Consider the following 25,959-nt stretch of genomic DNA (forward strand, 5'->3'; position numbering starts at 1 on the left):
CCAGACCTCCTCCTACTCGAGACGCCGCATGCACACACCGCCATCAATTATTCAAGCACTGAGACAAGGGGCTGCTGGCTGGGACCAGGGGCAGGGGGCTGGTGCCAGGCCAGAGCTGTGGCACCGGGTCAGGATCTGTGCAGAGCAGTCGGGAGGCCAACAAGGTGTGGAGGGCTGTGGTTCTTGGAACAGTGGAATTAATGCTGCAGTTTGAGCAAATGTTTGCTGTCTGCTTTGCTTGGGGCTGATGTGTGTCCAGCAGGCAAAGCTGGAGCTGTGTGGCAGTGGGGCCACCTGCTCCTGGTCTGCTTCTTGTCCATGCCAGAGCTGCACTGGCTGCCATTCTCTGTCCTAGGTCCCTGACCTGCAGAGGAGCAGGGCATTGTCAGGGCTGCCCCTGGGCTGGGGCAGGGCAGAAGGGCAGCCTTAGTTGAAGGTGACCATCACTTCCCACAGGACACCTTCTGCAGTGACTTCAGCTTTGCCTTGGTGGGGCAATCTGTAGGTGCTGCTGCCACTGAAAAGGACTTTGGTGCCTGCAACAGGCACAGCCTCTTGGAAGTGACCCAGCTATCCCCAGAGGGACAGCCCAGAGTCACTCCTCAAGCTTTTGCTGAGTGATGGCTACAGAGTCACAGTTGCTGGGAAGAGCTCTGTGCCCAGCCAGCCATGAGCTGTGACCAATGGGCAGCAGATGTAGGATAGTTGGAGAATATACAAGTGACTGTGTTTTGGCTGGACAAAGGTGGTCCTCTCTGGGGCCAGACCTGAGGCTGTCCTTGTGGGTGCTTTGGTGGCAGCACCCTCGCCCTGGCACCACTCTGTGACACGTCAAAGCCTTGGTGCTTCTTCCCAGCATCCCTGATGAGTCTTTTAATCCCACTTGAGTATGAAAAGAATGCACAGGATGTATGCCTGCAGCAAGATCACAGGTGTGCACAAATAGGGTGAGAGTACCTGGCAGGGAAGCCCTGGGTGCAGGTACCCTGACCTACATGAGCCCTACAGTTCACCCCTTTACCTAGATCTGGCTCAAGGGTACCCATTTCTGTCCCCACCTGGGGCTGGTGAGGGGCAGCACAGACCTCTGTCTCTGACAGGAGATTCCCTTAATGCCAGCTGTAGCATTTGTAGGACTTGTCTGACGTGCAGGGTCTCCACGGAAACCCCGCAGCATCACTTGAACTGTGGGACTGACAGAAATGTTGTATAAACAGCTCCTTTTGTACTGGGTAATTTTCAAGTTATTATGGAGCCATGAAAAGCCTCACGTTTGGAGTCATGAGCTGGGAGGGGAAGCAGAGAAAAGCTACCAGAGCTGCCAGGCAGCATGGGGAGCATGATGCCTGTGAGCAGCTCCTTGTGGAGCAGCTGGCTCCCCAGGGGACAGGTGAGCAGCGTGGGGACAAGCTCTGGGTGGGGAGGCCTCCAGCAGCGTTCCCATGGATGCTCTGCAGTAGGAAGGGGCAGCTCAAACACATGGTGAGGCCAGGACCTTGGCAGCCTCTCCAAGGGCCTGGAAAGGGGGCTGATGAATGCTGCAAGGCTTGGTGAGTTGATGAGGGAAGGTATCGAGCTATGGGGCACCAAGAGCTGTGAGGGGTGTGGCATGCAAGACAGGACCTGCTGAGGCTGTGAGGCTGGGACTACCCTTCTGGCTTATTTGTAGCATCACCCAGAAAACTGGGACAGGCAGCAGGGCTCAGAATGGTCAGCTGGGGAAGGTGTGCCAGGGCGTGCCAGCACCCCAGGAGCATTTATAGCTCTTAATGTCCCTGAGCAGCCTCAATGGGGGCTCCCACCCACAGCTTCTGCCCATTTCTGCCCATATCCCAGGAGCCCTGTCACAGCTCGGTCCTGGGCACAGAGTCCTGCTCTGAGCTGTGCTGTGGGTCCTCACCCCGGCATGAAGGGAGGTCTCGTGTGTGTCATGCCACATGAACAGGGACAGCAACCTACCTTCCCAGGCCAAGCTTGTCTCCCCATCAGCCACAGAGCAGTGATGCTATGACAGGGCTGAGCAGCCCAGCCCAGCAAACCCATGTGGGTCCTGAGGCACCTGGGGGGCAGGGTACAAGGTTTCTCTTGGCACCAGCACTGGGACTTGGAGGCTGTGTGGTTTGCCAGGGGAATTGATGTGAAGCACTATGCCCATATTAACTCGTTCCCATGTACAGTTGTGCTGTGACCTACACCCTTGGCAAGGGCATCTTTCTGCGTTACCAATGACTGGGGGATGTGGGGGACTGAGCAGAGGCTGGCAGAGTGCTGGTGAGCCTGTATCTTGCTGGGGAGTGCCATGGCACACTGCAAACCTCCTGCTGGGTGCAGGGCTGTGGCAGCTGATTCTGCCCTGTTTGAGAGCACTTTGGGGACAGCACGCAGAGCGCTGCTGTGTTGTGTTGCTCCATCCCAGCTGGTCTGCATGTGAGGGCTGTAGTGGGGGGGCTGTGTCCTCAGAGAGAAGCGCCACCCCTGTCCTGGGCAGTGGGGCAGGATGGACAGGCGACAGGGAACAGTGGTACGGCTGAACTGCCTGGCAGGGGCTCGGACCCCTGCCTGCCGTGTAGACAAAGCCAGAGGTGGAGAAACGATGTACCCGCCTCAGACACTCCCCCCCCTCCCCTCTACGACGGTGGCCCTCGCCCCCCACCACCTGTGCCCTGCCTGTCCCCCACCGCTGTCACTGTGTGCCAGGGCTGGCGGGGAGGCGGAGGCGGAGGCAGGCGGGGGAAGGATGGAGGGAGGAGCACTCCAGTGATGCTTCATGCTCACAGCTCCAGCCCTCCCGAGAGCCCAACCTGGCGAGCCCCTTCCTCTCCCTCCACCGTTCCCGGCTGCCGGTGGTGAAGGATGCTCGGAGCATCGCTTGCTGCCGCGACGTGCTGACAGCGGGGACCCCGCCGGGAGCGGGCTGCCGTCCTGCCGGGCCTGAGTCCGTGTCAGCGGGCCAGCAGGGCTCTGCAGAAGCATGAAGAAGATTTGGGTGAAGAAGCGTTTCCAGGTAAGGGCTCCAGACTGCCGTGCCGGCGGGTGCCGGGAGAAGGGGGCAGTGCCGAGGGCGGCTGGGGATGGGAATGGATGCTGATGGAGACGGGAATGGGGATGCGAATAAGGATGGGGATGTCCCTCCAGCCCTTCCGTTGCCCCCTGGGGCTCCCCAGGGCTTTGCACAGCACCAGCTTCAGCCCCGCTTGCAGAGCTGCCAGCTGCTCGCCTGGCCTCGGCCGCCCGGGCAGGAGGGGCAGAGGGCAGGGGCTCAGCACCTCCTGTGCTAACACCCGGGCCGGGACCCCCGCCGGGGCTTTCCGCACGCCCCTCTCTTCCCTCTCTGCCCTCTGGAGTCGGGGCAGCAAATGGAGGCTGTTCCCGGCTCCCCCAGCCCCCGTGCCGGTGGTCAGGAGCCGAGACCAGGCTTTGCCTGCGTCATCCCCTCCGCGTCAGGAGCATGCCTGGCACAGGCACGGCTCCTTCGCGGGCCGCCGCACGCTCCGCCGCCGAGCGAGGAGCAAGGACGTCACTTGGCCTCCGCGGCGGGTGGAGGATGGGGAACGTACTTCCAGGAAGCCCCCCGCCCCCAATTCCCCGGGGCACACAAGCCTAATGCGGACGCGTAGCCTCCCCGCTGTCGCTCTGCCTGGTGGCACAGAGGGGACTGGGAAGGGGCAGCACCTTCCCAGGGTCGGAAGATGCACGATGGGACACAGGTCCCCAGGGGGAGAAGGTGCTGAGGGTCCCTCTGGGGCAGAGTGGTTTGCACAGCCTGGCTGCCCCATCTGCATTTGGGGGCAGCAAGTCCAGGGGCTTGCCCGTGTGGCAGGGCAGGGTCCTGCACCGCTGGCTGAGCACGGGAGGGGTGTCAGAACAGCCACAGTGGCTTCTCTCTGCACTAGGCAAGTTACTCGCTCCCTCCCCACCTCATTCCGTCCTTGCTCCCTGTCTGCCTGTCCCACACAGTAGGCAGCAGTGCCATGTGGCGCTGGGTTCCACGTGCTAGGTGGTGGCAAGCTCCACGGTCCCAGGAGATCCTTCACTCCCTGTTGGCCCATGGCCATAGTGAGGGATGCACCATGCCTGGGCCAGCACAGGACCCCAGCCTGGACAGGTGGATCCGTGCCTGGCACAGGGGAAGGAAACACCTCCAGGTCTCAGCCAGCTGCCTCGTAGTGCAGGATTGAAGCTGGGTGTGGATCCCAGCCAGCTCTTCTCTCTACTCGTGGTTGGGTGGCACAGAGTGTGCTCCTGGGGCTCCTCCACCCCTTTTTCCAACATGCAAATGAAATCCCACGCAAGAGGATTACCCCTACTCTCTCTGTCCCCTTCGTGCACACTATGATCCCACACCAAGCTCCTGCCCCCTTTCCATCTCCTGGCATGGGGCTGACCCTCCACCACCCAGCACTTGCTCCCTAGTGGGCTGCAGGTGGGTGCTGTGCTTGAGGTGGGTCTAGTCTGCAGGGTGCCCTGATCCTACAAGGTGCCCTGATCCTGTAGGGACCTGTTGAGAGGTGAAGGGGAGTGGGCTCAGCCCCTCTGTAGCTCTGGGCAATGGAGCCCAGCTCTCTGGGTACACTCACCATATTTGATGGGGAGCCGATGGCGCCTGTCCCTGGGGAAGCCATAAGAGTACCCGATAATGGCACTCAATTGCATTTTCATTTTTTAATGGGGGAATTATCCGCCGATGGTGCAGTTAATCACTCATCTTTCCCTGGCCTGGAAGATGGGCTGCCAGCCAGAACCAGCACAGTCAGCCGAGAAGGGGAGGTGAAGCCTGGCTCAGCCTGAATACAAATGTGTCTCGTGCAGCCACTGCCCTCTGGCCAGGACTGTATTCAGGCAGGGGGGTTGGTGGGAACGTGAGTGCTGCCCATGTGCGGGGTCTGCCACTGCAGTGGCAGCAGATTTGGGGCATGTGAAATTAGCCTTCTGTCCTTCAAGGGCAACTAACTGCTTGCCATGCTTGGCTGTCCATCCTTGGTGGCTGGCTGTCCCTGGGGTCTGGCTGTCCGTGACCTGCTTGGGAGCTGGAGGGATGGTGGGGCAGGAGGGGCTGGTGGAGCGAAGGGCTTCAAGACAGTTGGGTGTTCAGCCATGGGCTCCCCACTGGGGAGACAGGGCATGGGCCATCAGTGTCCTGGGGAGACCCTGTTACCCAGACTGGCTGGGAAGGATGCTCAGTCCTGGCAGCCCAACACTGCCTGTCTGCACTCCACATTCCCACTCCCGCTTTCCTTGGAGATCACCTCGTCCTCTGCTTTCCTGGGATATGGCGTCAGTGCACACTGGGTCTGGCAGACAAGCTGCCCTCAGCTGGTCCCTTCCCTGGCACGCAAGTGCCCAGCCCTGGGCTGCAGCACAGAGGGCAGCCAAGTTGGCAGGGAGCTCCTGGTGCTTCCAAGCCATGCTCGGTTTCCACCTGCCCGCCCAGACGGCATGGGTGAGCAAGCCCCCGTGCCTCCAAGCCTGCACCGACAGGCCAGTCCCGTGCTGCCAGGCAGCCTCTCTCAACTGGCACAGCCTCTACAGGGGAAGAAGGATGCTGTCCCCGTGCTGGGACAGTGGCCATGGTGGAGTCTGGGCCAGTGCCTGGAAGACATTTTGCTGGCCAAATCCCTATGCTGGCTGGGTGGCTTTCAAGGGGCTGCAGAGCGCTTGGGCAGCAGCCCAGGCAAAGACTTCGCTGCAGGCTATGCCAGCTGCAGGCAGCAGTTCTGGGGCATCTGGGAGGCCCAGGATTGTCGCTCTTGGGCTTGGGCTGCAGCACAGGGCTGGGGAGCATAGTGCCATCACCAAGGGGACTCGGCGCGCATGTGTGCACACAGGTGTGTGTGAGCGTGCTGGGCATGCGCTGCACGTGCCCACCTACACCATCCATCTCTGCGTGTGCGCGGGGGCGTGTGCCTGCGGGTACCCGTGGGTGTGCAGCGAGGGCGCGTGTGAGCGGTGGCAGGTGTGCCCTGCCGGTGGGAGGGCGCGAGCGCTGCAACGTGTGTCGTGCCAGAGTGCGTGTGAGAGGCTGTGGGTGTGAGCGGGGCTGCGTGTGCTGGGGTGGGGGGTGTGCGCGTGCGTGCGAGGTGTGGTGTGGCAGGGGTGTGAGTGCGTGGCAGGTACGTATCACCATGCTTGGGTAATGCTCTGTTCTCTTTTCCTTTGCAGAAGACCGGCCACTCGCGGCGCTTTGGGCGCTTCACGCATGGTGCGTTGAGTTACCAGGACCCGACTCCCCCCGCTGCCCCAAGTGTGCTGGGATGGGCCCACCACCATGCTGCAAGGGGCAGCGATCAGAGGCTGGGCAGGGCTGGATTGCATCTTGCCAGCCACAAAATAGGGTCCCAGTCAGCCAGGAGCTCACAGTGTCCCCCATGCAGGTGGTCTGCTCCTGGCCTTGCAGCTCTACTTGCTCAGGGGCTGCCAGACTGTTGTGGCTACGATTGGGAATCTGATGCACTAGAAGTGCATGAAGCAGTTGGTTGTGTGCTGGGCTGCAGAGGGGTGGCTTGGAGCAGGGGAAAGCAGTGTGGCCCCCTGCACATCTTAAGAATGCAATGGAGAGGAGCAGTGGTGGGGCTGGGGACATGTTTCTCACTGCAGGGGTTGTTTCTGTAGCTTGTGAGGGCTTGAGCAATGGCAAGGAGGAAAATCATTCCTCCCCTGGCAGTATGGCACTAGTTTTCCTGGAATGGGACGTTAGGGTGATACTGAAATGGCCTTGCCACATCCTGCCTGGTGGGGGTCAGCTCTTAGTGATGCCCTGAGAATTTTGGCTTTATCAACTGCAGCTGTGCTGTGGAGCACAGCTGTATTGTACAGCACTTGCACTGGTGGGGCAGAGGATGGACTTGTACATGCCAGGGGGAGGCTGTGTGCACATGGACATGTGTCCATGTGCTCCAGCACCTCCAGGAGTGCCCAGCTGGGGCACAGACTGGGAAGGGTCCAGCCCCAGGCTGAGATGCACTGCAGAGCACAGAGGCGTGTATGGATACTGCAGCGGTGAGGCCAGCAGCTCCAAGGACAGGGGGTGGCTGTCCTGCTGGGCAGGATGTGGCTGTGACACAGGGAGGGAATGGTGCTGTGCACTGCACAGGTGGGACTGTGTGTGAGGAGAGAGTCTGTGTGCAGTGCTGGAATGGTGTGCAGTGAGTGTGATGCAGAGTGGAGACATGGTGGGGAAGTGCTGGGGACAAGGGCCCCCCCGGCTGCCCCCCGCGTCTCCGCAGGCCGGGCCGATAACCGGGTGTTGATGTCTCTCTCTCTCTTGCTGCCCCTATGGAAGCGAAGTTTTCCGCTCCTGCAGGAAACAAAGTTACGGTAGGAAGACGCCTTCCCAATGCCATCACTGTCCCCATAGTGGACCCTGTATCCCAGCCTGCCACCCTGCTCTGTCACTTCCATTGTCCCCTTGCTCTGCTTTTTTGTCCCCATGCCACCTCTGCCATCTGCGTTCCCACTGCTGGCACTGCCTCCCTTCCTCCTGTCATTTAACACTGTTCCTGCCTGCCCTTGTCCTGCTGGACTTTCCCATTCCTAGTCCTGCCTTTCCCTACCAGCAGCTTGTCCCTGCAGGTCACAGTCATGCCTCCTGCCCTGGAGCTGCCTGGGCACTGCTCTCGTGCTCCAGGAGCCAATGGGTCTGTGACAGACAGTACCAGTGTGGTCTGCTGTCTCTCTGTACCCTCACCTCCTACTCTCCCCTCCCACGCCAGACTCGGAGACAGGTGAGGATGAATCCAGCGACCCCCAGGTGACACAGCGCAGCGATCTTCAGGATGAGACGGCCTTCAGCACCCCCACGGGTGAGCAGGGACACCTGGCTGGCATTCAGTCCTGACACTGGCTGCTGACCATGACTCCCCACAAGGCCTCTGCTGGCCAGGCTGTGAGGGTGTCCATGGAGAGGGATCCGTGATCCACCCATATAAAGGGGAGAGGGCCTGAGGCAGCAGGATGCTGCTCAGGACATGCTGGTACACCCCACGGTGGCTCAGCCCTCTCTGAGCAGGGTGTTGAGCTTGTCCTCACAGGCATCCAGTCTTGGCTCATCCCTCTTCTCTCAGGTGGGTCTGACACCCTCGTGGACGCCTCCATGAACACAACGCCGACCTCGGTGCTGGCCCTGTCCCAGGCAGAGGAGCGCTCCAGCTGGTCAGGCAGCCAGCAGACCGTGGTGGAGAAGGAGACGGATGCCAGCCTCTCTGCACGGGGACCCTACCTCCGTCCTGCTGCCTGGCCGCAGCCCCAGGGAACCCCAAGGCAAGCAAACACGCCGGCCCCACGTGGCGCCGAAGTCCGGCACCTGGGCGTGGAGCCGCTGGTGCGGGCATCACGGGCTAATCTGGTGGGCACGAGCTGGGGGTCAGAGGATAGCCTTTCGGTGGCCAGCGACCCGTACGGCAGCGCCTTCAGCCTGTACCGAGGACGGGCGCTCTCGCTCCATGTGTAAGTAGCCAGGGGAAGCACACGGAGGGGACATCGCACTGGGGCCATCTCCTTCCAACCCCTGCAGCCATCTCCTTCCCTCCACCTGGGCTTTCTTTGCCTTCACTTTCCCGGAGGAGTGGGGACTCTGAGCAGCAGGTAGCCTGTTCTTGGTGAGGTGGGAGCAACACAGCCTGGGGGGTGATGTAGAGTGGGGTCCCTTTCTGCTGTGGCCAGGTTGAGGCTGGGTGTATTCCCTGTGCCACTGCTTGAGCTGCAGTATCCCACCCGTAGATTATACCATGGGTATTTTCCTGTTCCACCCCAGCATGGTGCTCTGCGCAGCCCACTGTGTGGGGAACTGGAGGTGCACAGTAGCCTGGGACACACACTGGCAAGTGTCTGCCCACAGTAGAGGGGTGGCAGCAGGGTCCAGGGACATGCTGCCTCCCCAGATCCTGCTGATGTGCTCAGAGCCCCTGTCCCTCCTTGCTGCCTTTGGTTCCCATACCTGTGGGCCTGCTCCTTTGACGTCCATCTTGCTCTTTTTTTTGTTTAAGGCTGCTTCTTCCACCAGAACCTCATCTCCACCTTATGATTTCCATGCTGTGTTTGCTGAGCTCCTCTGGGGGCAGTGGGATAGGAAGATGTGCCCACAACAGCATGTGCACAGGCAGACCTTGCAGCCTTGGGGACCCCTTCTGGCCAGGCTGCACTGCCTCAGCACACCAGGACACCCCAGCAAACTGGGGCATCCCCCCAGCCCCTGGTCCTGTCTGCATGGTGGCCCTGGGTGGGGACTCACTGGGTGTTCCAGCATCACCCTGCTGCTCCACATGAGTACCCCTGTACAAGGGGTCCCGGCAGTCCAAGACTCTCACCTAACCCAGCCAGCTCCCAGTGGTCTTGGGGTGACCAGATGCCCTTGCTGGGACCCCTTGAGTCTGCAGTCACAAGGCTGCCCTGACTGTTTGACCCATTTGCCATGCCCCATTGGGCACTATGGTACAGGCTGGAAGCTGGGATGCGGCCAAGCAGGTACAAGGGTGGTTCCTAAGCCATGCTCCTCCATCTCTGCCCTTGCAGCAGCATCCCCCAGGGAGGCTACCGGAGAGATGACCTCCACAGAGGGCCTGTCTCTCCAAAGCCTGGTGCAGAGCCCCCGAGATCTCCCGCTGCTCTGCCGCTGACTGCCAAGCCACCCATCGTCCGCTCACCATCTCCTCGTGCTGGCACATGTCTGCAGCCGCCCACTGGCATCGTATCCCAGCCTGCTGCCCGTGGCCCTGGCGTCCCCTCCTTCACACCCGTGACCCCTCGCAAGAAGTCCTCGGTGCCAGCAGAGTACCAGGACATCGTTCCCGAGGAGTACGAGGAGAAGATCAAGAAGCCCAAGTCCTCTGGGTACTCACAGGGTAGCACACAGGAGTCCCGTCCGCAGACACCCATGAGCGACACCTCCGGCCGCATCTCCGTCCGGGCATCCCCCAAGCTGGTGCGTGCTGGCTCCAGGATCTTTGAAAGGCTGCAGTACTTCGAGGAGCGGCAGAGGAGCCTGGAGCAGGACAGTCCCTTTCCCACACGCTCCAACCTGCCGCTGCGCAAGACGCGCTCCTTCGACCAGCCCGGCACTGGCACGCGCCGTGCCAGCACTCCGGGTGGCTCGCGGGAGGACCTGCGGGAAGGCGGCCGCTGGGAGCCGGGCAGCACGGCAGCGTGCCGGCGCTTGGCCTTCCGGCAGAAAGCCGCATCCTTTGACGAGCGGGGCAAGTTCGCCAACCGCGTCTATGCCATCGAGCACAAATTTGCAGAGGAGCTGACCCGCATCAAGCGGACCGTCTCCAAGCAGCAGCTGCGGCGCTCCCAGGAGCTGTGCAAAGCCGGGTTGCCCCCGACACCGTCACCCCCAACGAGCAGCGAGCCCCCCGCACCCCGTGCCCCCCGCACCTCTTCCTCTCAGGGCGCCGGCGGACGCAAGGCACTGCCACCCAAGACCTGCCCGCCAGCAGAGAGCACACACGTCATCCAGCACCTGGCACTTTCCAGCGTGCTGTTGGTGGGACCTGATGGGGAGCCACTGCCAGGGGGGCAGCGTGGGAAGAGAGCCCCAGCGGGGGGGGGTGGGGCGGCTGGACAGCCCAGCTCGGTGGAGGATGCGGGTGCCAGGAGGGGTCTACAGCAAGAAGGCTTTGGGGAAGTGAAGAAGAAGGAGCAGTGGCCATTGGCACAAGCCAGCCCTCAGGGAAGGGTGGCCCTCTCGCAGGCGGGTCCCGCCGAAGGCAGTCTGTACCCGGATGGAGGCCCTGCCCGTGGCCCGGGGGCAGTGAGCGAAGCTCTGGCTGCCCGACTGGCTGTGCCCCACGGACTGTACCGGCGGCCAGAGACGCCCACAGAAGTGAGGTTCCTGCCTTGGGCAAAGCCGGGCATGGAGCAGGAAGCTCGTCTGGAACGAAGCTGGGCAGGACAGCATGGTGTGGGCAGGGAGGTGGAGAGAAGGCAGATGAAAGTGTCAGAGAAGAAAGAGAGTGGCCGGACGGCTCAAGAAGGCAGGAGCACACGGAGCAAGGGGAAGGGACGCCGAGCCAGGCCCACTTCTCCAGAGCTAGGTAGGGGCACGGCTTTCTGCCCTCCTGAGGCACAGAGCTGGTCTGGCCAGCCCCTGAGTGGGTTGGGGGACCTCCATCCTGCCCCTGGGAGGCATGGGGAGCCCAGGGGTAGAGGGACATGACTCTGGAGGCCGGGGTAGTTGGCACCAAGCAGTGCCATAAGACAGACCAGCCTGGCTGCCGGTTTGCTGGGCCTTGAGGTTGCAACACTTGTAATCTTCTCCATACCTCTTGTCTGGCACAGGAAAGATACAGCACACTGACTTGTGGCTTAGAGCCCTGGTCTGGGGCACAGGGTACCCACTGTAACTTGTCCTGTCTGGGCCATGCTTGGTGGTCCAGGCAGGGCATGCAGCCCAAGCTTCCCCAGGGGAAGGTGGCTTGGCTGGACCAGAGGTGTCCTGCCCATCCCAGCATGCAGCAGTTAGACCAGACTATACCTGGGCTGGGAGCTTTTAGGCTCTGCTCTAGCCAGAGGAGTGTCAGGCGCACATGTCTGAGGCTCCTGGCACAGCCCCAGGACTTTTGTTCCTGTGCTGGGGCCATGAGAGGGGAGGGAGCTGGGAGGTGCTTGCTGATGTATTGGAGTGCAGCAGCCACCATCCCACGAGAGATTAGAGGAAGTTCAGGGTGGGGGGGTGCAGTAGGATATAGGACCCTCCTTCTTCCACACCCCACTGTCACCTCATTTCTTAAGCCCTAAGGGGATGTACAACAAGCTGTATGCTTCCTGCCCCTTCCTGGTCCCCTGTGTTGTCCCCACTGCCTGCTCTGCGCCATGGTGGATCCTGATGTGGCCTTTTCATCCACTGCATGGCCAGAGTACCTGCTAATGCCCCAGAGAGGGTGTGGTTGATCAGTGGGTTGGGAGATGCATGCTCTGCTTGCACGCAGCCCAGCATGGCACAGAACCCACTCACTTCACCCTGCTGACAGCCACGGGGCCCATCTCTCCCTGTGCAGAGTCCTCAGATGACTCCTATGTCTCAGCGGGTGAAGACCCCCTGGAAGCCCCCATCTTTGAGATCCCCATCCAGGACATGGCAGTTGTCGTGGGGGCAGAGGTGCTGCTCAAGTGCATTGTCACGGCCAACCCCCAGCCAGAAGGTGAGCCGCCCTGGAGCGGGGTGTCAGGAGCACGAGCATGGCAGAGGGACTCTGCATGTCCATGTCCCCGCCCGTGCGGCGTGAGTGGGACACCCAGCGCTGAGCTGGGTATCTCAGAGGAGGTGATGTGCCCACTCTGGGAGCACCCCTTCTGCCCTTCCTCCCCTCAGACAGGAGTGAAGTGCTTGGGCACTGCCTGCCAGGACAGGGTGCCTGCTGTCCCGCAGTGCTGGGAAGGACTGTTGGGAAAGTGGGAGAAGGGCTACTGAGCGCTGCGCGGGCAGGGACTGGTGATGCAACCTGATCTAGTGGGTGGCGTCCCTGCCCATGCCGGGGGAGGTGGTGTCGAAACGAGACGATCATCAGGGTGCTTCCATCCCAAACTATTCTGTGATTCTCTAATGCTCTGGGCTGCTCTTGGGGCAGCTCAGGTGGTTTCCCGAGGCCAGAAGCTTAGGGCTGATGGCCTCCGAGCACGCTGTGCACAGGACGTGCTCGGGGAGCAGCTGTGCATCCACGGCCGGTGCCAGTCTCCAAAGCCAGGCAGAAGCCCAGCCGCTTTAATTCCCTATTCCAGCCTCCACTGGAGGGCAGGAGGATGTCAGGAAGCAGATAGGGACCAGCCACGGTCTCTCCGTCAGAGGGCCGTGGGATCCCGGGGCTGCTCCCCATAGCAAATGGGTCCTCAGGCCAGGCAAAGGAGCGCCTGGGACCCTGCGCAGACCCTGGGAAAGCTCGGCCTGTCCTGCCCACGCGTGACCCCCGCCTCTGCCGGCAGTGTCCTGGAGGAAGGACGGGGTCCCACTGCGGAGCAGCACCACGCGCCCCATCAAGGCGGAGGGCGAGCGGCACACGCTGCTGGTGCGTAGCGCCCGGGTGGCCGACGCCGGGCTGTACACTGTCACCGCGGCCAACGAGGTGGGGGCCACCTGCTGCAGCGCCATCCTCAGCGTGCGGCCCGGTGAGTACCGCGGCCCGGGATGGAGGGACGCCGGGAGGGAAGGAGGGAGGCAAGGAGGGAGGCAGACAGGGAGGGAGAGAGGGCTGGCGCCGCGGTAGGCTGGCTGCCAGCTCTGCCGCTGCTGTCACTGGGAAGAAACCGGCTTCCTTACCCTACAAGGCTCTGTCTGAACCAAAGCAGCTGACGTGCTCCCGGCAGCCATGGAAGGATCCTACCGTGGGGGGAGCAGGGTCAGGCTGTGAGCATCCCCTGGCGCCCAGCAAGCAGCCCAATGTCCGGCCCCCACACCTGTCCTGTGTCCCCCTAGACATCGGGGTACATCAGCCTGTTCTACAACCCCGCAGATCATGTGGGCACCCCTGCCCTGAGCCTGCAGACCATGTGGGTACTCCTACCTCCAGCATGTGAGCCGTGGGGATAGCCCAGCCTACTCCCCAACCCGCAAATTGTGGGTATGTCCCTGCGCTCCACTCTGCTAGCCGCGGGGAGACCCCCGCCCCACAAACTATTAGCTGTGGGGTCACCCTGCCTGCCCACCAAGCTGCCAGCCGGGGAGAACCCCACCTCAGCCCCCGCCGCTGCCACGGAGATACCCAGCCCGCTGCAGCCCCAAAGCCCTCCTCGTTCCAAGAGAGCGTCTCTGGACGGCAGGCAGAGGCTCAGAGCTGCCCCGAGGGCTGGAAGAACCCAAAACTTCCCCGCTCCGTGGTTAGGCAGGACTGTATACTCAGGAGCAGCCGGGCACAGCAGCGGGGGGCCGGGAAGCCCCGGCAGACCCCGACCCGCCGCGGGCCCTCCCCCGCGCTGCTGGCCCAGCCCCGGGGGCCGGCCGGCGCTGGGACGGGGAGGGCTCAGCGGGCCGACGGCGCTGCGAGCTGGAGGCGCCCGGCACCGGCAGTGCCGCCGGCACCGAGGGCGGTTCGGCGGTGTGGCTCGGGTCGGCTCGCGGGGCTGCCGTGGCCCCGGTGAGTGCGGGGTGCTTCGGGGGCGGGGGGGGAGGTGCGGACAGGGGGAAGTCGGGCTCAGGCTCCCAGCTCTCCGCTGGAAGCTGCCCGCGGGTATCACGGAGGCACAGGGACACAGCCCTTGCCCGGTACCGGGAAGGCCGCCCGCCATCCCCGGCGCAGGGCAGGGAGCTTGGAGCGCTCCGGCGGCCGGCCGGAGGGGGCCAGCACCCCCATGGTGGCGACTGGGCTCCGTCAGTCCCCCGTGCCGGTCGCCGCTCCCCATCCCGTCCCGTGCCGGCCCCTGTGTCCCGCACCCCTCGAGTCCCCCAGTCCGGCCCCCGATGGCGCGGACCGGCGGGCGGGCGGGCTGCAGGGGGGAGCGCAGCTGCCAATGTCACCTTCAGCCGTGCCGGCCCGGGCAGGGACAGCCATCCCGGGAATCCGGGCGGCTTAAGGATGGGAGCGCGGGCTGCTGCGTAAGAGCCACTTGAGCCCTGCTGTCGCCTTGCGGAATATCGTGTCCCCTTATCATCCCGCGGCGTGCTGCTCACCCCCTCCCCCGGCGCGGCCACGCACCCCTTCGCTGCCGGCCATTGCCGAGGCGGGACGTGCCGCGGGGTGGGTGTCCACTCCTGGAATGCGGGGTAGTGCAAAGGGGTGCCCTAACCCGCCTGTCCGGCTTCGACTGCTGCCAGCTCCTTATCCAGCCTCTTCTGTGCTAGCACCCGCTGTGGAGCGGCATGGGAACTTGTCCCCCACCGTTGGCCAGGCCAGCCCCATCACATCGGACGAGGAGTACCTGAGCCCGCTGGAAGAGTTCCCCGAGTCCGGCACCCCCCAGCACCGACCGGCCATGAAGCTGCAGCCAAGAGCAGAGCATGGGGCTGCCCGCGGCTCCCCTGAGACCACCTTCAAGGCTTCACCCACTTTTGAGGTGAGATAGCAAATCCCCCAGGACTCGTAGAGGGGTGCAGTACCTGTGACTCCAGTACTGTGGGCCTCGGTGCCAGGAGATGCAGGGTCAGGTCTTACTACCCCTTGATATGATGTGGGGTCCTTGCAACACCTGGGCAGGCTCCACCCCACCAGTTTCCCTGGTACTTCTATTGTGACAGGGGACAGACAGCCCTGGGTGCAGCGGTGGGGATGCATGGTCCTGTGTGCAGATGGTGCTTGCTGCTCTCTGACCCCTCTTTCCTCAGGTATCCTTATCGGACCAGTCAGTGCTGGAGGGGCAGGATGTCAGCATGAGTGTTCGTGTCCGTGGGGAGCCCAAGCCCATCATTTACTGGTGAGTCCTGCTGCTCTTTGGGGTCACAGCTGGGCAGAAAAGAAGGGGGCAGGCACAGTGACCTCTCCATTTGGGCATGGTTGCATGGAGCTCTGATCCTGAGCGGAGAGTGTTGGTGAAAGCTTTTTTTGGGGACAGCCAGGTTGAATGTGCAGGGCGAGGTATGACCATGATGCTCTGCCTCTGTCTGGAGCAGGCTGAGAAACAGGCAGCCAGTGAAGTATGGCCGCCGGCACCACGTGGAGGAGGCAGAGGGAGTGCGGGGGCTCTTCACGCTGCACATCCTGGCGGCAGAGCACACTGATACCGGCTTCTACACCTGCAAGGCCGTCAATGAGTATGGCACCAAGCAGTGCGAGGCCAAGCTGGAGGTCAGAGGTAAAATTCCCTATGTCACCCAAGTACTGAGAGGCCAGCTGGCTCTTAGTGCCCTGCATGAGCTGTGAGAAAGGGACCACTGCAGGTCCTCCACTTGGTGGTGTGACATAAGAAGGGGACAAGTCAGCTCCCCCTGTGGTGGCGCAGGTGGGGAACAGGAAAGTGAAGCTGCGTGTCTGGGGCTGTCCGCAGAGGCTGGCCCTGCAGCAGAAGGCATTCTGCCTTGCTCTCATCCAGATGTGCAGCCCTGGGTCCCACCTGTTTGCTGCTGTTCTAGAGCCCCACGTATCTGACCCAGACCCAACAGCTTCTCACAGCCCAGCTTCACTCCACATCCCCCCCCACACACACTTATGGGGCTAAGTGCTGCCCTTGGCTGATCAGGGAGGGCTTTTAGCCTTGGGGGCTCTGTAAGAAATGTCCTCATGCCCTGCAGCTTGCTCCCTCCTTGCCCCAGGCTACCTGCAAGCTCTGTGCTAGGCACAGGGCAACTTGCAGGGGGTCCCTCCCTGCCCATTTCCAGCAATGTCCCATAGGCATGGGACTTCACTGTCCACTCCCCTTTCCTTGCTATAGCTCCCCAGCCCTGCTGTGGTCCTCCTAGGACCCCAAAGTAAGTGTGCAGTTTTGAGGGGGTGAGGGGGGAGTTGGGACTGATAGCCAGGCTCTGCCTGGTATCCCCAAGGCCAGGGAAGGGGCCTGTGGGGATGAGTGATGCTGCCTCCCTCCTCTTGCCCTTTGCTGTGTGTGCCCTGCTCCCCCCAGCCCTCCCTGCTGATGGCTGCCTGAGCCCCCCTGAGCTGTGCCGATCCCACCCGGCCTTGGCTGCACCGCTTGTACGCTGCCGGGATTACGCTCCCAGCCTACAGCAAAGCACGGCGGCACCGGGGTGGGAGCAGAAGCTGTCCCAGTGTCCCACGACGGGCAGGTGCTGGGCTGCAGGGGTGATGGCCTAACCCCAGCCCTTCTTGGGGGGCTCAGCGGATGGCTCCGTGCCCTGTTGCCCACTCACACCGCTCGTGCTGGCGCTGGTGTGTGTGTCCGTGCCGGTCCCGTGGCTGCCGCACTAACCCTTCTGCTTGCTGACTGCGGTTTTTGTCTGTACGCAGGGGGAGTGCGATAAGGGGGTGCATCTCTCAGAGCCGCGGCTGCGGGGCTCTTAGTTGGACACCTCTTAGGCAGTGGACCTCACCTTGTGTTATTACCTCCTTCTCCATCCGCCGCCTCGTCCTGGACGCACCGCGGGGACGCGCGGGCCCTCGACTGCGGGCCGGGGCTCGCCAGATGGCCGGGCAGGCGTGACTGAGGCGGGGCGGGGGGAGCAGCAGGGGAGCAGCAGGCGCCCCCTCAGCCGGGCCAGGGTGCCCATATGATGCTGTCTTGTCTCTTGCTCCATCCGTTTGTCCCTGTCTGTGTGTTCTGCTGCCTCTCTCTTGCTGCCCAGGGAAAGGGAGCAGGGAGCTGAGCCCAGGGTTGCCGCCGTGCCGGCCAGGGCTGTAGGGAAGGAGCTGCAGTGCGGTGGCAGCTCTATGACAGTCACCTTGGAGCACGGGAGACAGGAGACCCCAGGGACCCCACACGGGAACACTCTGCGTGAGGTGCAGGGGGGAGGGAGATCATTGGCCCCTTTGGCTTCACGGTGGCCACTCAGGTGCCAGCTTGGCCACCACGACAGACACATCCCTTGTAGCCCCAGGGCTTGGGTCCCTCAGGAGCATCCCCTGGCTGTGGGTCTCTTCTTCCCAGGGAGGGGGCTTGATGGGAGGGCGGGCTACGAGGCCGTGACCCTTTTTTTTGTAGCTCTAATAAAATCTGTTTGGTAAAGCGCTGTGTGGTGTGTTCCTGGCACGGACACCTCCCCTCACCCCCAGCCCCCTCCCTGCTCAGCTCTGCTTTCCACATCTCACCTCCCATCCCACCCTTCCCTGCTGCACTCCCTGCCCGCTGCACCAGGCCCCCTCCCTGCATGAACCACTGCCCTGCATGTACTCCCACTCCATCCCTGCTACCTCTCATGGTTGCTTTTCAGTTGCTGAGATGCGTCTCTCTCTTTCTTTCTCTCTCTCCCCGCTCCCCGGGCAGCTCGCCCCGAGTGCCAGTCCCTGGCCATCGTGGTTCCCCTGCAGGACTTGGTGGTCGGGGCGGGGGAGATGGCGGTCTTTGAGTGCATGGTGGCCGGCCCGCCAGACATGGACGTAGACTGGCTGTCCCGGGGCCGGCTGCTCCAGCCTGCACTGCTCAAATGCAAGATGCATTTTGATGGGCGCAAGTGCAAGCTGCTGCTCACCTCTGTGCATGAAGATGACAGCGGAATCTACACCTGCAAGCTCAGCACTGCCAAAGGTAAGTGGTGGGCATGCAGCTCCCCCAGGGGGGTTCTCACTCAGGGCTTGGCCCTAGTGGGGTGGAAAGACCCCCCTACCTTGGGCTCAGGGCTCTTGCTCTCGGGATGTAGCTGTGAGTGATGGAGATACAGGGGTACAGGGGGATAGGGAGTGCTGGTGCCCCAGGTGCTGGGAAGATTTCTCAGGGAAACCTAGTGTGCAGCACTTCTTGGACTCCTGTACCCTGAGACCTGCAGCTCTGTCCAACACCACTCCACTCAGCTTCTCTGCCAGCATGCATGTGGCTCCCTGAAACATGCATTGCTCCATGGCTGCACCAGGTAGATGAAGACCTGGAATCCAGCTGTCCCTGTCCCCTGGCTTCAGAGTTTCTGGGCATCCTGCTCCAGTACTGATGTGTTTCTGCTGGCTTGGGAGATCGTGGGGAAATGGGCAAGGAGTCATGGCTTCCCAACCTCTCCCAGCAAACCATCACTGAGGACAGCTCAGCAAGAGTTGCATGGGCCTCTGTCCCATGGCTCTGACACACTGTGCCTCTGCATGCTGCCCACAGCTCTGACCCACACAGAGTCCACTCTCCTGCCCACCTAGGCAGCAGCATTGGGGGGGTATTGCAGGAAGAAGCAGCATTCTCCCTGCACCCTGTGGTTGGTTTCTGTGCAATCCTCCATGAAGGAGGCTGTATTCCTGTGGGACTTTGAAGGTAGCAGCAGTTTGAGCCAACTCATCCTCAGGCAGGTAAAAGTGCCTGAGAATGGTGTTGCTCATCCTTACCCAGGGTGAGTGACAACACTGTCATTGCAAAGTGGTCCCTGCTGGAAATGCCCTCACCTGGAGCATCGAGCCTACTTGTGTCCCCATGCTGCTCCTTGGATGCTGCATGTGCTGGCACTACCTACTTAAGCACTGCTGCCCCATCCCCAAGGGGACAGGCCAGCTGTGATCTCCTGACCTATAGGAGGACAGGGCATCCTCTCATCCCACCTTGCTGCTGGCACCTGTACTGCTGTGCAGAAAGGAAGGAGGTGCCTGCTGCCATCAGAGCCCCAGCCCTGGGCATGGGGACCTTGCACACATTTGTGCCCCCTGCCCTGCACAGGGACAGAGCCTGGAACGCCACACACCTGGGCTCAACCCACACTGCGTATGGGTGGCTCACCCACAGCCACACTGGTTGCTGGGTGGCAGCCAGGGGGTGTCACAGGCCGCCTCCTGCCCTGCACAGCCGTGTGCTGTGGGGGCTCACCAGTGCCTGCTCTCCTCGCAGATGAGCTGACCTGCAGCGCCCGACTGACGGTGCAGCCCTCTGTGCAGCCGCTCTTCACGCGCAAGCTGGAGGACGTGGACGTGGTGGAAGGGCGGACAGCGCGTTTTGTCTGCATGATCAGTGGGACGCCCCCTCCGACGGTTACCTGGACTCACTTTGGTAACCCCCAAGCTCAGAGAGCTTGCCAAGGGCCCCTGCAGGGAGACCTCTCCTCATGTCCTTGGGGGCTGCACCCAAAGGCTGCACCTGGCTGGGACTGGAGTGGGATGCTGCTGCTGATGGTGGTGTGTGTTTCTGCACAGGCTTGCCGGTGCAGGAGGGGGAGAATGTGAGGATTCAGCAGGATGGAGGGCTGCACTCACTGGTCATTGTGCACGTGGGCAGTGAAGATGAAGGGCAGTACAAGGCAATCGCCAGGAACACCCATGGACATGTGGAGTGCTCTGCCGAGCTCTATGTGGAGGAGCCACGGCCATCTGCAGCCTCCCAGATGTAAGAGTTGGATGGTCACTGGAATCTGCTTCCCCCTGCTTGCTCCCCTCTGGGACTTGGCATACAACAGGCTTATGCAAAGCCTAGGCTGAGCTGGGGGCACTGCACCATGCTCCCATGATGAGCATGTGTGGGCTCTTGCAGCTCTAAGCTGGAGAAGATGCCATCCATCCCGGAGGAGCCAGAGCAGGTAGAGACAGAGACAGAGTGCTTCACCATGCCTGATTTCCTGAAGCCACTGCACAACCTGGACGTGGTGGAGTCGAAGGAGGCTGTGCTGGAGTGCCAGGTGGCCGGGATGCCCTACCCCTCCATCACCTGGTACCACAATGGCTCCCGAATTGACAGCACTGATGACCGCAAGATGATGCAATGTAGGACTCCTTGTTGCCTTCCCCACCCCCTGGGGTCCCTCTACATGGGGTGGGAGAAAGGGAAACACTCTTGGAGGAGGCATCACCCCCCAGGCCTTTACACCCCATGAGGCAGGAAGGGGAGCTCTGTGCTGCTTAGCTGGTAGGGTCTTACCTGTGTCCCCCTGTTCTCCCCCAGATAAAGACATCCATCGTCTGGTATTCACGGCCGTCAGCCATGCACATGCTGGTGTCTACAAAAGTGTCATTGCCAACAAAGTGGGGAAGGCCACATGCTATGCACACCTCTATGTCACCGGTAAGCAGCAGCAGACACCACTTGGGACGTGTGGCCACTCACAGCCACCCTGCCAGGCTGTGACCCGGATTGTCGTGAGGTCCTAGGGGAATACGATCACAGGGCAGTTTAGTTTGGAGGGGACCTCAGGAGGTCTCTAATCCAACCTAAAAGTAGGGCCAGAAGTGCAGTTCTCATCTTGTGTGGTCAGGAGCCATCCCTGGACTACTAGGTCCTGCATGAAGCTTGCTGGTAGTGCCAGTCCCAGAGGGGCTGGCAGGCTGAGTCCTCACCAGGAAACCAGAAAGAATTACTGGTCTCATCCATCCCCTCTGCCAGCATCTCCCAGAGCATGAGGCAGTTGCCCGGATAAGCTGGGGCAGTGGCTATGCTTACATCCCTACCTACCTCCCCATGCAGATGTGGTGCCAACCCCTCCAGATGGGCCTCCCACTGTGGCCTTGGTGACTGGCAGAGCCATCACGCTGACCTGGAACAAGCCCAAGTGGCTGGACACTGCCATAGGTAAGGGGGCAGGGTATGGGCAGGAAGATGGCAGCGGGTGGGCAATGGGGTGCATGGGGAGCTCCACACCAGGGGCTCTGCACTGACCCTGTCCTCTTTCAGATCCTAACTCGGTGACCTATGTGGTGCAAATGCAAGTGCTGGGCACGATGCAGTGGGTGGTGCTGGTGACTGGTGTGCAGGACACCACCTACACAGTGCACAGGCTGACCAAGGGTGCCCAGTACCTCTTCCGTGTCATCACTGCCACTCCCAAGAGCAACAGCAAGCCCTCCCCACCTGTGGGGCCCGTGCAGCTCCTGGACCGGGGTGAGAAGGGCAGCGGGGAGGGAGTGAGTAGCTGGGATAGAGGTCTCTGTCCCTTGTTGGGGGGTAAGCTACCCAAGGCTGGGTGGCATGGAGTGCGCAGGGGTTGGTGAAAATGCATTTGGCAGGTCCCTACCTGGAGGAGGCCCCAGTCATCCTGGACAAACCAGATGTGGTGTATGTGGTAGAAGGCCAGCCAGCCTCCATCACCATCACCATCAACCATGTGGAGGCCACCGTCACCTGGAAAAGGTAGGACATGACACTGTGCCTTGTTGTCTGCCCCGTGCCTAGAATCACCCCACAGGATGCATAGAGAAGGACTTCCACCCCTCCATGCAGCCCACTGTGTGTGGGGGAGGAACTCCTTCCCAGGGGCTGGTCTGGGTGTGCACACAAGGATGATGTCCAGGGCTCTGAAGAGTTGTGGGGGGGGTTGTGGGGTGCTATCTGTAGGGTATTAAGGGGCAAAAGCCATTGAGAAGGCAGAGCTAGCAAAGGGATGTGAGCGCTGTGGGGTGGGATCTGACCGTGGGTAAGGAGGTGTTCCTGGGCTGTGGGGTGGGATCTATCAATGGGGCAGTGGTCCTGCCTATGGAGCTGTGATGTGACAGCTGCTGTGCTTTCAGGGGTGGTCAGGTGCTGGGGGAACTGGAGGGCACGTGTGAGATGATGATGCCAGACGACGACCAGCACTGCCTGCGGCTGCTGCGTGTGGGCCGGGGGGCTGGGGGGCTGCTGGCCTGTGAGGTGAGCAACCGCCATGGCACTGCCCAGTGCACCCTCCGCCTCCGCCTCGCAGGTAGGTGCCCCTGCACTGGGAGGCCGTGTCCGTCTGCTGGGGGGTGGCACCCTGGAGTGCTCCAAGCCCATATGCTGGGGAGGGGCATTGCCCTGCAGGGTGGCATTGCCCCATGGTGCCCCATGCCCATGTGCCATGGGGGCACTGCCACATAGCATGACACCTCTCCTCAGTCCTTCACACTCACACGTTGTGGCGGTGCGGATCTGTAGGGTGACAAACATGGGGATGGTAAACCATGAACCATGCATTGGCACTGCTGCCCAGTGTCCCATACCCATGTCTGACCTGGGCAGAGGTGTCCCATAACTGTGTACGTGGGCAAGCAGTGCCTCATGTGTCCCCAAGCCAGGGATGCTGTGGGTGGCAATGCTGCAGGGTGGCCCATCCCTGAGTGTAATTGGGAGGCACTGCTCCCAGTGCCCTATAGCCAAGAACCATAAGGGACACCTCCCCAACGCCCCACCGTCCTCCACGTCCTTATGTAATGTGCATTACCGCAGTGCTCCATGCCTGTGGGCTGTGAGAGGCAGTGCCCCACAGTGCCCCACTCCAATGGGGTACTGCCGAATGCTGCGCAAACACCTGCCATTGGTGGTTTGCCCTGGAGAGGTGTCCCACTTCCATGTGCATTGCAATGGCACTGCCCCGTGTCACTCCATGCCCCTACCCCTACCTGCAGTGCCTCGCAGCTGTACACTCCATGCCATGGCAGGGGGCTGTCACTGCCCCATGGTGCCCTATGCCCCATCTCTTGGCAGAGGCACCACGCTTTGAGTCGATCATGGAGGACATCGATGCCCAGGAAGGGGAGACACCACGATTCGCTGTGGTGGTGGAGGGGAAACCGCTGCCAGACATCATGTGGTACAAGGTGGGCTGGGAGCCCCAAACCCCTTCCTGAGCCATATTCCCACCAGACCTGCACGCTTCACTGCCTCACTGGGGCTGCTGCACTGGTGATCAAGGATGTGTCTCATGCCCTACCCATGGGGAAAGGGTGGTGGGAGTTGGTCAGGGATGAGACAGGACGCCCCCAATACCTCTGCCACCCCCAGGATGGGGAGCTGCTGGAGGAGAGCAGCCACCTGAGCTTCGTATATGAGGACAACGAGTGCTCGCTGGTGGTGCTGGGTGCTGCTGAGCCTGACAGTGGTGTCTACACCTGCACAGCCAAGAATCTGGCTGGGGAGGTCTCCTGCAAAGCAGAGCTGGTGGTGCGGGCAGGTATGGCTGACTGGCTTCCCAGCCCCTGAGGGCAGAGCCTGGATGTCTGGCTTGCCCCATGCCAGTGCCTTTCCTTCTCGCAGCCCAGCCCACTGCTGATGCTGCCATGGAGGAGGATGCGCTGCACAAGGCACGACGCCTGACCGACTACTATGATGTGCACGAGGAGATCGGGAGGTAGGTGGCTGCTGGCATGATGGGGCATCCTGGGCACTGCAGGGACTGGGGTACTGCAGCCAGGCTGCACCCTGGGGCTCCGACACAGGGGACTAAGCTTCATTATATGCCAGATCCTGGGGTGCTGGGGCTCCTCTCTGCTGTCAGTGGACACTCCTGTGCCAGCTTAGGGTGGGGACCTGGCATGTTCAGAGAAAAGCCAGACTTGGGGTCTCCGTGACCAGTTCATGGTAACAGAGGCAGCTGAGGCTGCAAGCAGCTCCCTGCAGAGCGGGTGCCTGTGCCAGCTGCTCAGGGAAGGGAGAGGTCTCCTGCTCATGCACCTTCTTATCCTCCCTTATCCTGAACTGCAGGGGGGCTTTCTCCTATCTGCGGAGGGTGACAGAGAAGAGCTCCCGGCTGGACTTCGCTGCCAAGTTCATCCCTGGGAGGACCAAGGCCAAGCAGTCGGCACGGCGGGAGCTGCACATTCTCTCTCAGCTGGACCACGAGCGCATCGTCTTCTTCCACGATGCCTTTGAGAAGAAGAATGCTGTCATCATGGTCATGGAGCTGTATCCTCTGGGCACGGTTCCATGGGTGCATAGCACAGGAGAGGAGGGGAGGCTTTTGTGGGGAACAGGTGGGCAGAGTGGGTGCAGAGGAGCTGGGTGTGGGGCACAATGGAGCATGGAATTTCTATGCTCCTTGACTGGGACCCAGGTGCTCTGAAGAGGAGCTGCTGGACAGGATGGTGAGGAAGCCCTCAGTGTGTGAATCAGAGGTGAGTGAACGCTGTGGGAGCAAAGTGATATGGAAGGGAGGGATCCTGGGGACAGTGGGGTCTGTCTTAGCCTAGAGATGTGTAGGGCTCATTGTATCAGGCTACTAAGGGGGCCATAGCCTACATTCTCCTCTGCACAGGGCCAGTGTGCAGCCTGCTCACATTTGGGCTGCCCACTCTCCTCACTCGCTCTCTTGCAGGTCCGGTCATACATGCGGCAGGTCCTGGAAGGGATTCTCTACCTGCATCAGCACAGTGTCCTGCACCTGGACATCAAAGTGAGTGAGTCTTTACAGACTCCTCTTGCCCGCTGCCTCCAGTGAAGGCTTCCTGGTGTACTGGGTGGGGAGTGGTCCTGTTGACAGGGAACATTCATTCCCTGGGGAAAGCCCCTGCCTCCTGCCAAGCTTCCCTCTGCTCTGCACTGTCCTGTAGCCAGAAAACCTCCTGATGGCAGATTTGAGCAGCGACCAGATCCGGATCTGTGACTTCGGCAATGCCCAGGAGCTGACGTCTGAGGAGCCACAGTACTGCAAGTATGGCACCCCTGAGTTCGTGGGTCCTGAGATTGTCAACCAGACCCCTGTCTCCAGCGTCACTGACATCTGGTAAGGCTGGCCCTTGGGTGGTCGGTGGGCTCCCTGCTATGCCAGGAGAGACTGGGCACCCTGGAGGGCTTGTGATGTGCAGTAACTGTGCTCTCCTCTCTGCAGGCCTGTGGGGGTTATCGCATACCTCTGGTAAGTGCCCCAGTGTGTCTTCACAGAAGGGACACCCTTTCCACCCCCTCACCAGTTCCAGAGCTGAGACTGTGACCACGCACATGGCTCCTTACAGACTCAGCCTCCCGTCCAGCTTCTCCTACATCTGCCCTCCCCATGGCACCAGGGCTGAGGTCCTGTCCTCAGCCTGCTATATTTGCCATGCTGTTTCCCATGTCCCCATGACCCCAGAGATGGGGCCTGGGGTCCTGTCCCCAGTTCTCTGTATTTTTAATCCTGTTTTTCATGGCCCCATGGCCCAGTGACAGTGTCTCCTCCTTGGTAGCCTGACAGGGATCTCCCCCTTCGTGGGGGAGAATGACAAGACAACGCTGATGAACATCCGCAACTACAATGTGGCCTTTGAGGAGAGGATGTTCCAGGGGCTCACCAGGGAAGCCAAGGGCTTTGTCATCAAAGTGCTGGTTAATGACAAGCTGTGAGTACTACAGGGTCCCCTTCTCCATCCCCTGCCCCTTCAGCATGAACTTTGTGCTCAAGGGAGGGTGGGGACCCCCATGCATCGGGGTGCCCAAGGGCAAGGCTAGCTGTATGGCTCTGCTGGGGTGCACCATGGGCAGCCAGATTCTCCTGCCCTTTCTCCCCTTGTCAAGCCTCTGAGCCTGGGTGGTTCTCACCCAGTGGTGTTGGTTCACAGGAGACCCAGTGCAGAACAGACCCTGGAGCATCCCTGGTTCAAGGTGAGCCGCGTCTTGGAACTAATGCCAAGAGGCCACGGGGTTCCCTGAGCCTGCTGCAGGCTCCAAGGACACCATTGTTCCCTCACCCCACAGACACTGGCGAAGGGGAAGGTCATCAGCACTGACCACCTCAAGCTCTTCATCTCCCGTCGGAAATGGCAGGTGAAGGCAAGGGCTGGGGAGGGAGGGGGCAGGTGGGGCTGCGTCTTGGGCAGGATAGGGGGATGTGTA

General features: G+C 61.5%; 1 protein-coding gene across 6 annotated transcripts in view; it reads left to right on the forward strand.

Annotated features, from left to right (window-relative positions):
• SPEG (striated muscle enriched protein kinase) overlaps positions 1–25,959 on the forward strand; it is a 38,810-nt gene that overhangs the window by 5,192 nt on the left and 7,659 nt on the right. The window contains exons 1-31 of one of the 6 annotated variants that reach the window (XM_077784972.2): positions 2,664–3,004; positions 6,160–6,199; positions 7,285–7,314; positions 7,710–7,799; positions 8,061–8,442; positions 9,508–11,027; positions 11,991–12,134; positions 12,913–13,095; positions 14,765–14,976; positions 15,245–15,333; positions 15,530–15,711; positions 17,794–18,054; positions 19,324–19,482; positions 19,626–19,815; positions 19,960–20,189; positions 20,368–20,487; positions 20,887–20,991; positions 21,094–21,300; positions 21,426–21,549; positions 21,927–22,099; positions 22,861–22,973; positions 23,158–23,326; positions 23,410–23,503; positions 23,857–24,057; positions 24,206–24,266; positions 24,467–24,544; positions 24,702–24,874; positions 24,980–25,006; positions 25,314–25,466; positions 25,686–25,728; positions 25,822–25,890. In XM_077784972.2, coding sequence (XP_077641098.2) covers positions 2,972–3,004; positions 6,160–6,199; positions 7,285–7,314; positions 7,710–7,799; positions 8,061–8,442; positions 9,508–11,027; positions 11,991–12,134; positions 12,913–13,095; positions 14,765–14,976; positions 15,245–15,333; positions 15,530–15,711; positions 17,794–18,054; positions 19,324–19,482; positions 19,626–19,815; positions 19,960–20,189; positions 20,368–20,487; positions 20,887–20,991; positions 21,094–21,300; positions 21,426–21,549; positions 21,927–22,099; positions 22,861–22,973; positions 23,158–23,326; positions 23,410–23,503; positions 23,857–24,057; positions 24,206–24,266; positions 24,467–24,544; positions 24,702–24,874; positions 24,980–25,006; positions 25,314–25,466; positions 25,686–25,728; positions 25,822–25,890 — 5,655 coding nt within the window. In that variant the 5' untranslated portion in view covers positions 2,664–2,971. Of the gene's footprint in view, positions 1–2,663; positions 3,005–3,776; positions 6,200–7,279; positions 7,315–7,709; positions 7,800–8,060; positions 8,443–9,507; positions 11,028–11,990; positions 12,135–12,912; positions 13,096–14,764; positions 14,977–15,244; positions 15,334–15,529; positions 15,712–17,793; positions 18,055–19,323; positions 19,483–19,625; positions 19,816–19,959; positions 20,190–20,367; positions 20,488–20,886; positions 20,992–21,093; positions 21,301–21,425; positions 21,550–21,926; positions 22,100–22,860; positions 22,974–23,157; positions 23,327–23,409; positions 23,504–23,856; positions 24,058–24,205; positions 24,267–24,466; positions 24,545–24,701; positions 24,875–24,979; positions 25,007–25,313; positions 25,467–25,685; positions 25,729–25,821; positions 25,891–25,959 lie in introns of those variants that run through there. The other 5 variants (XM_085585031.1, XM_085585030.1, XM_021526305.3 and 2 more) reach the window with 5 other exon arrangements.

Source organism: Lonchura striata, chromosome 7, assembly GCF_050655825.1.
Source record: "Lonchura striata isolate lonStrDom1 chromosome 7, ASM5065582v1, whole genome shotgun sequence".
NCBI lineage: Eukaryota > Metazoa > Chordata > Aves > Passeriformes > Estrildidae > Lonchura > Lonchura striata.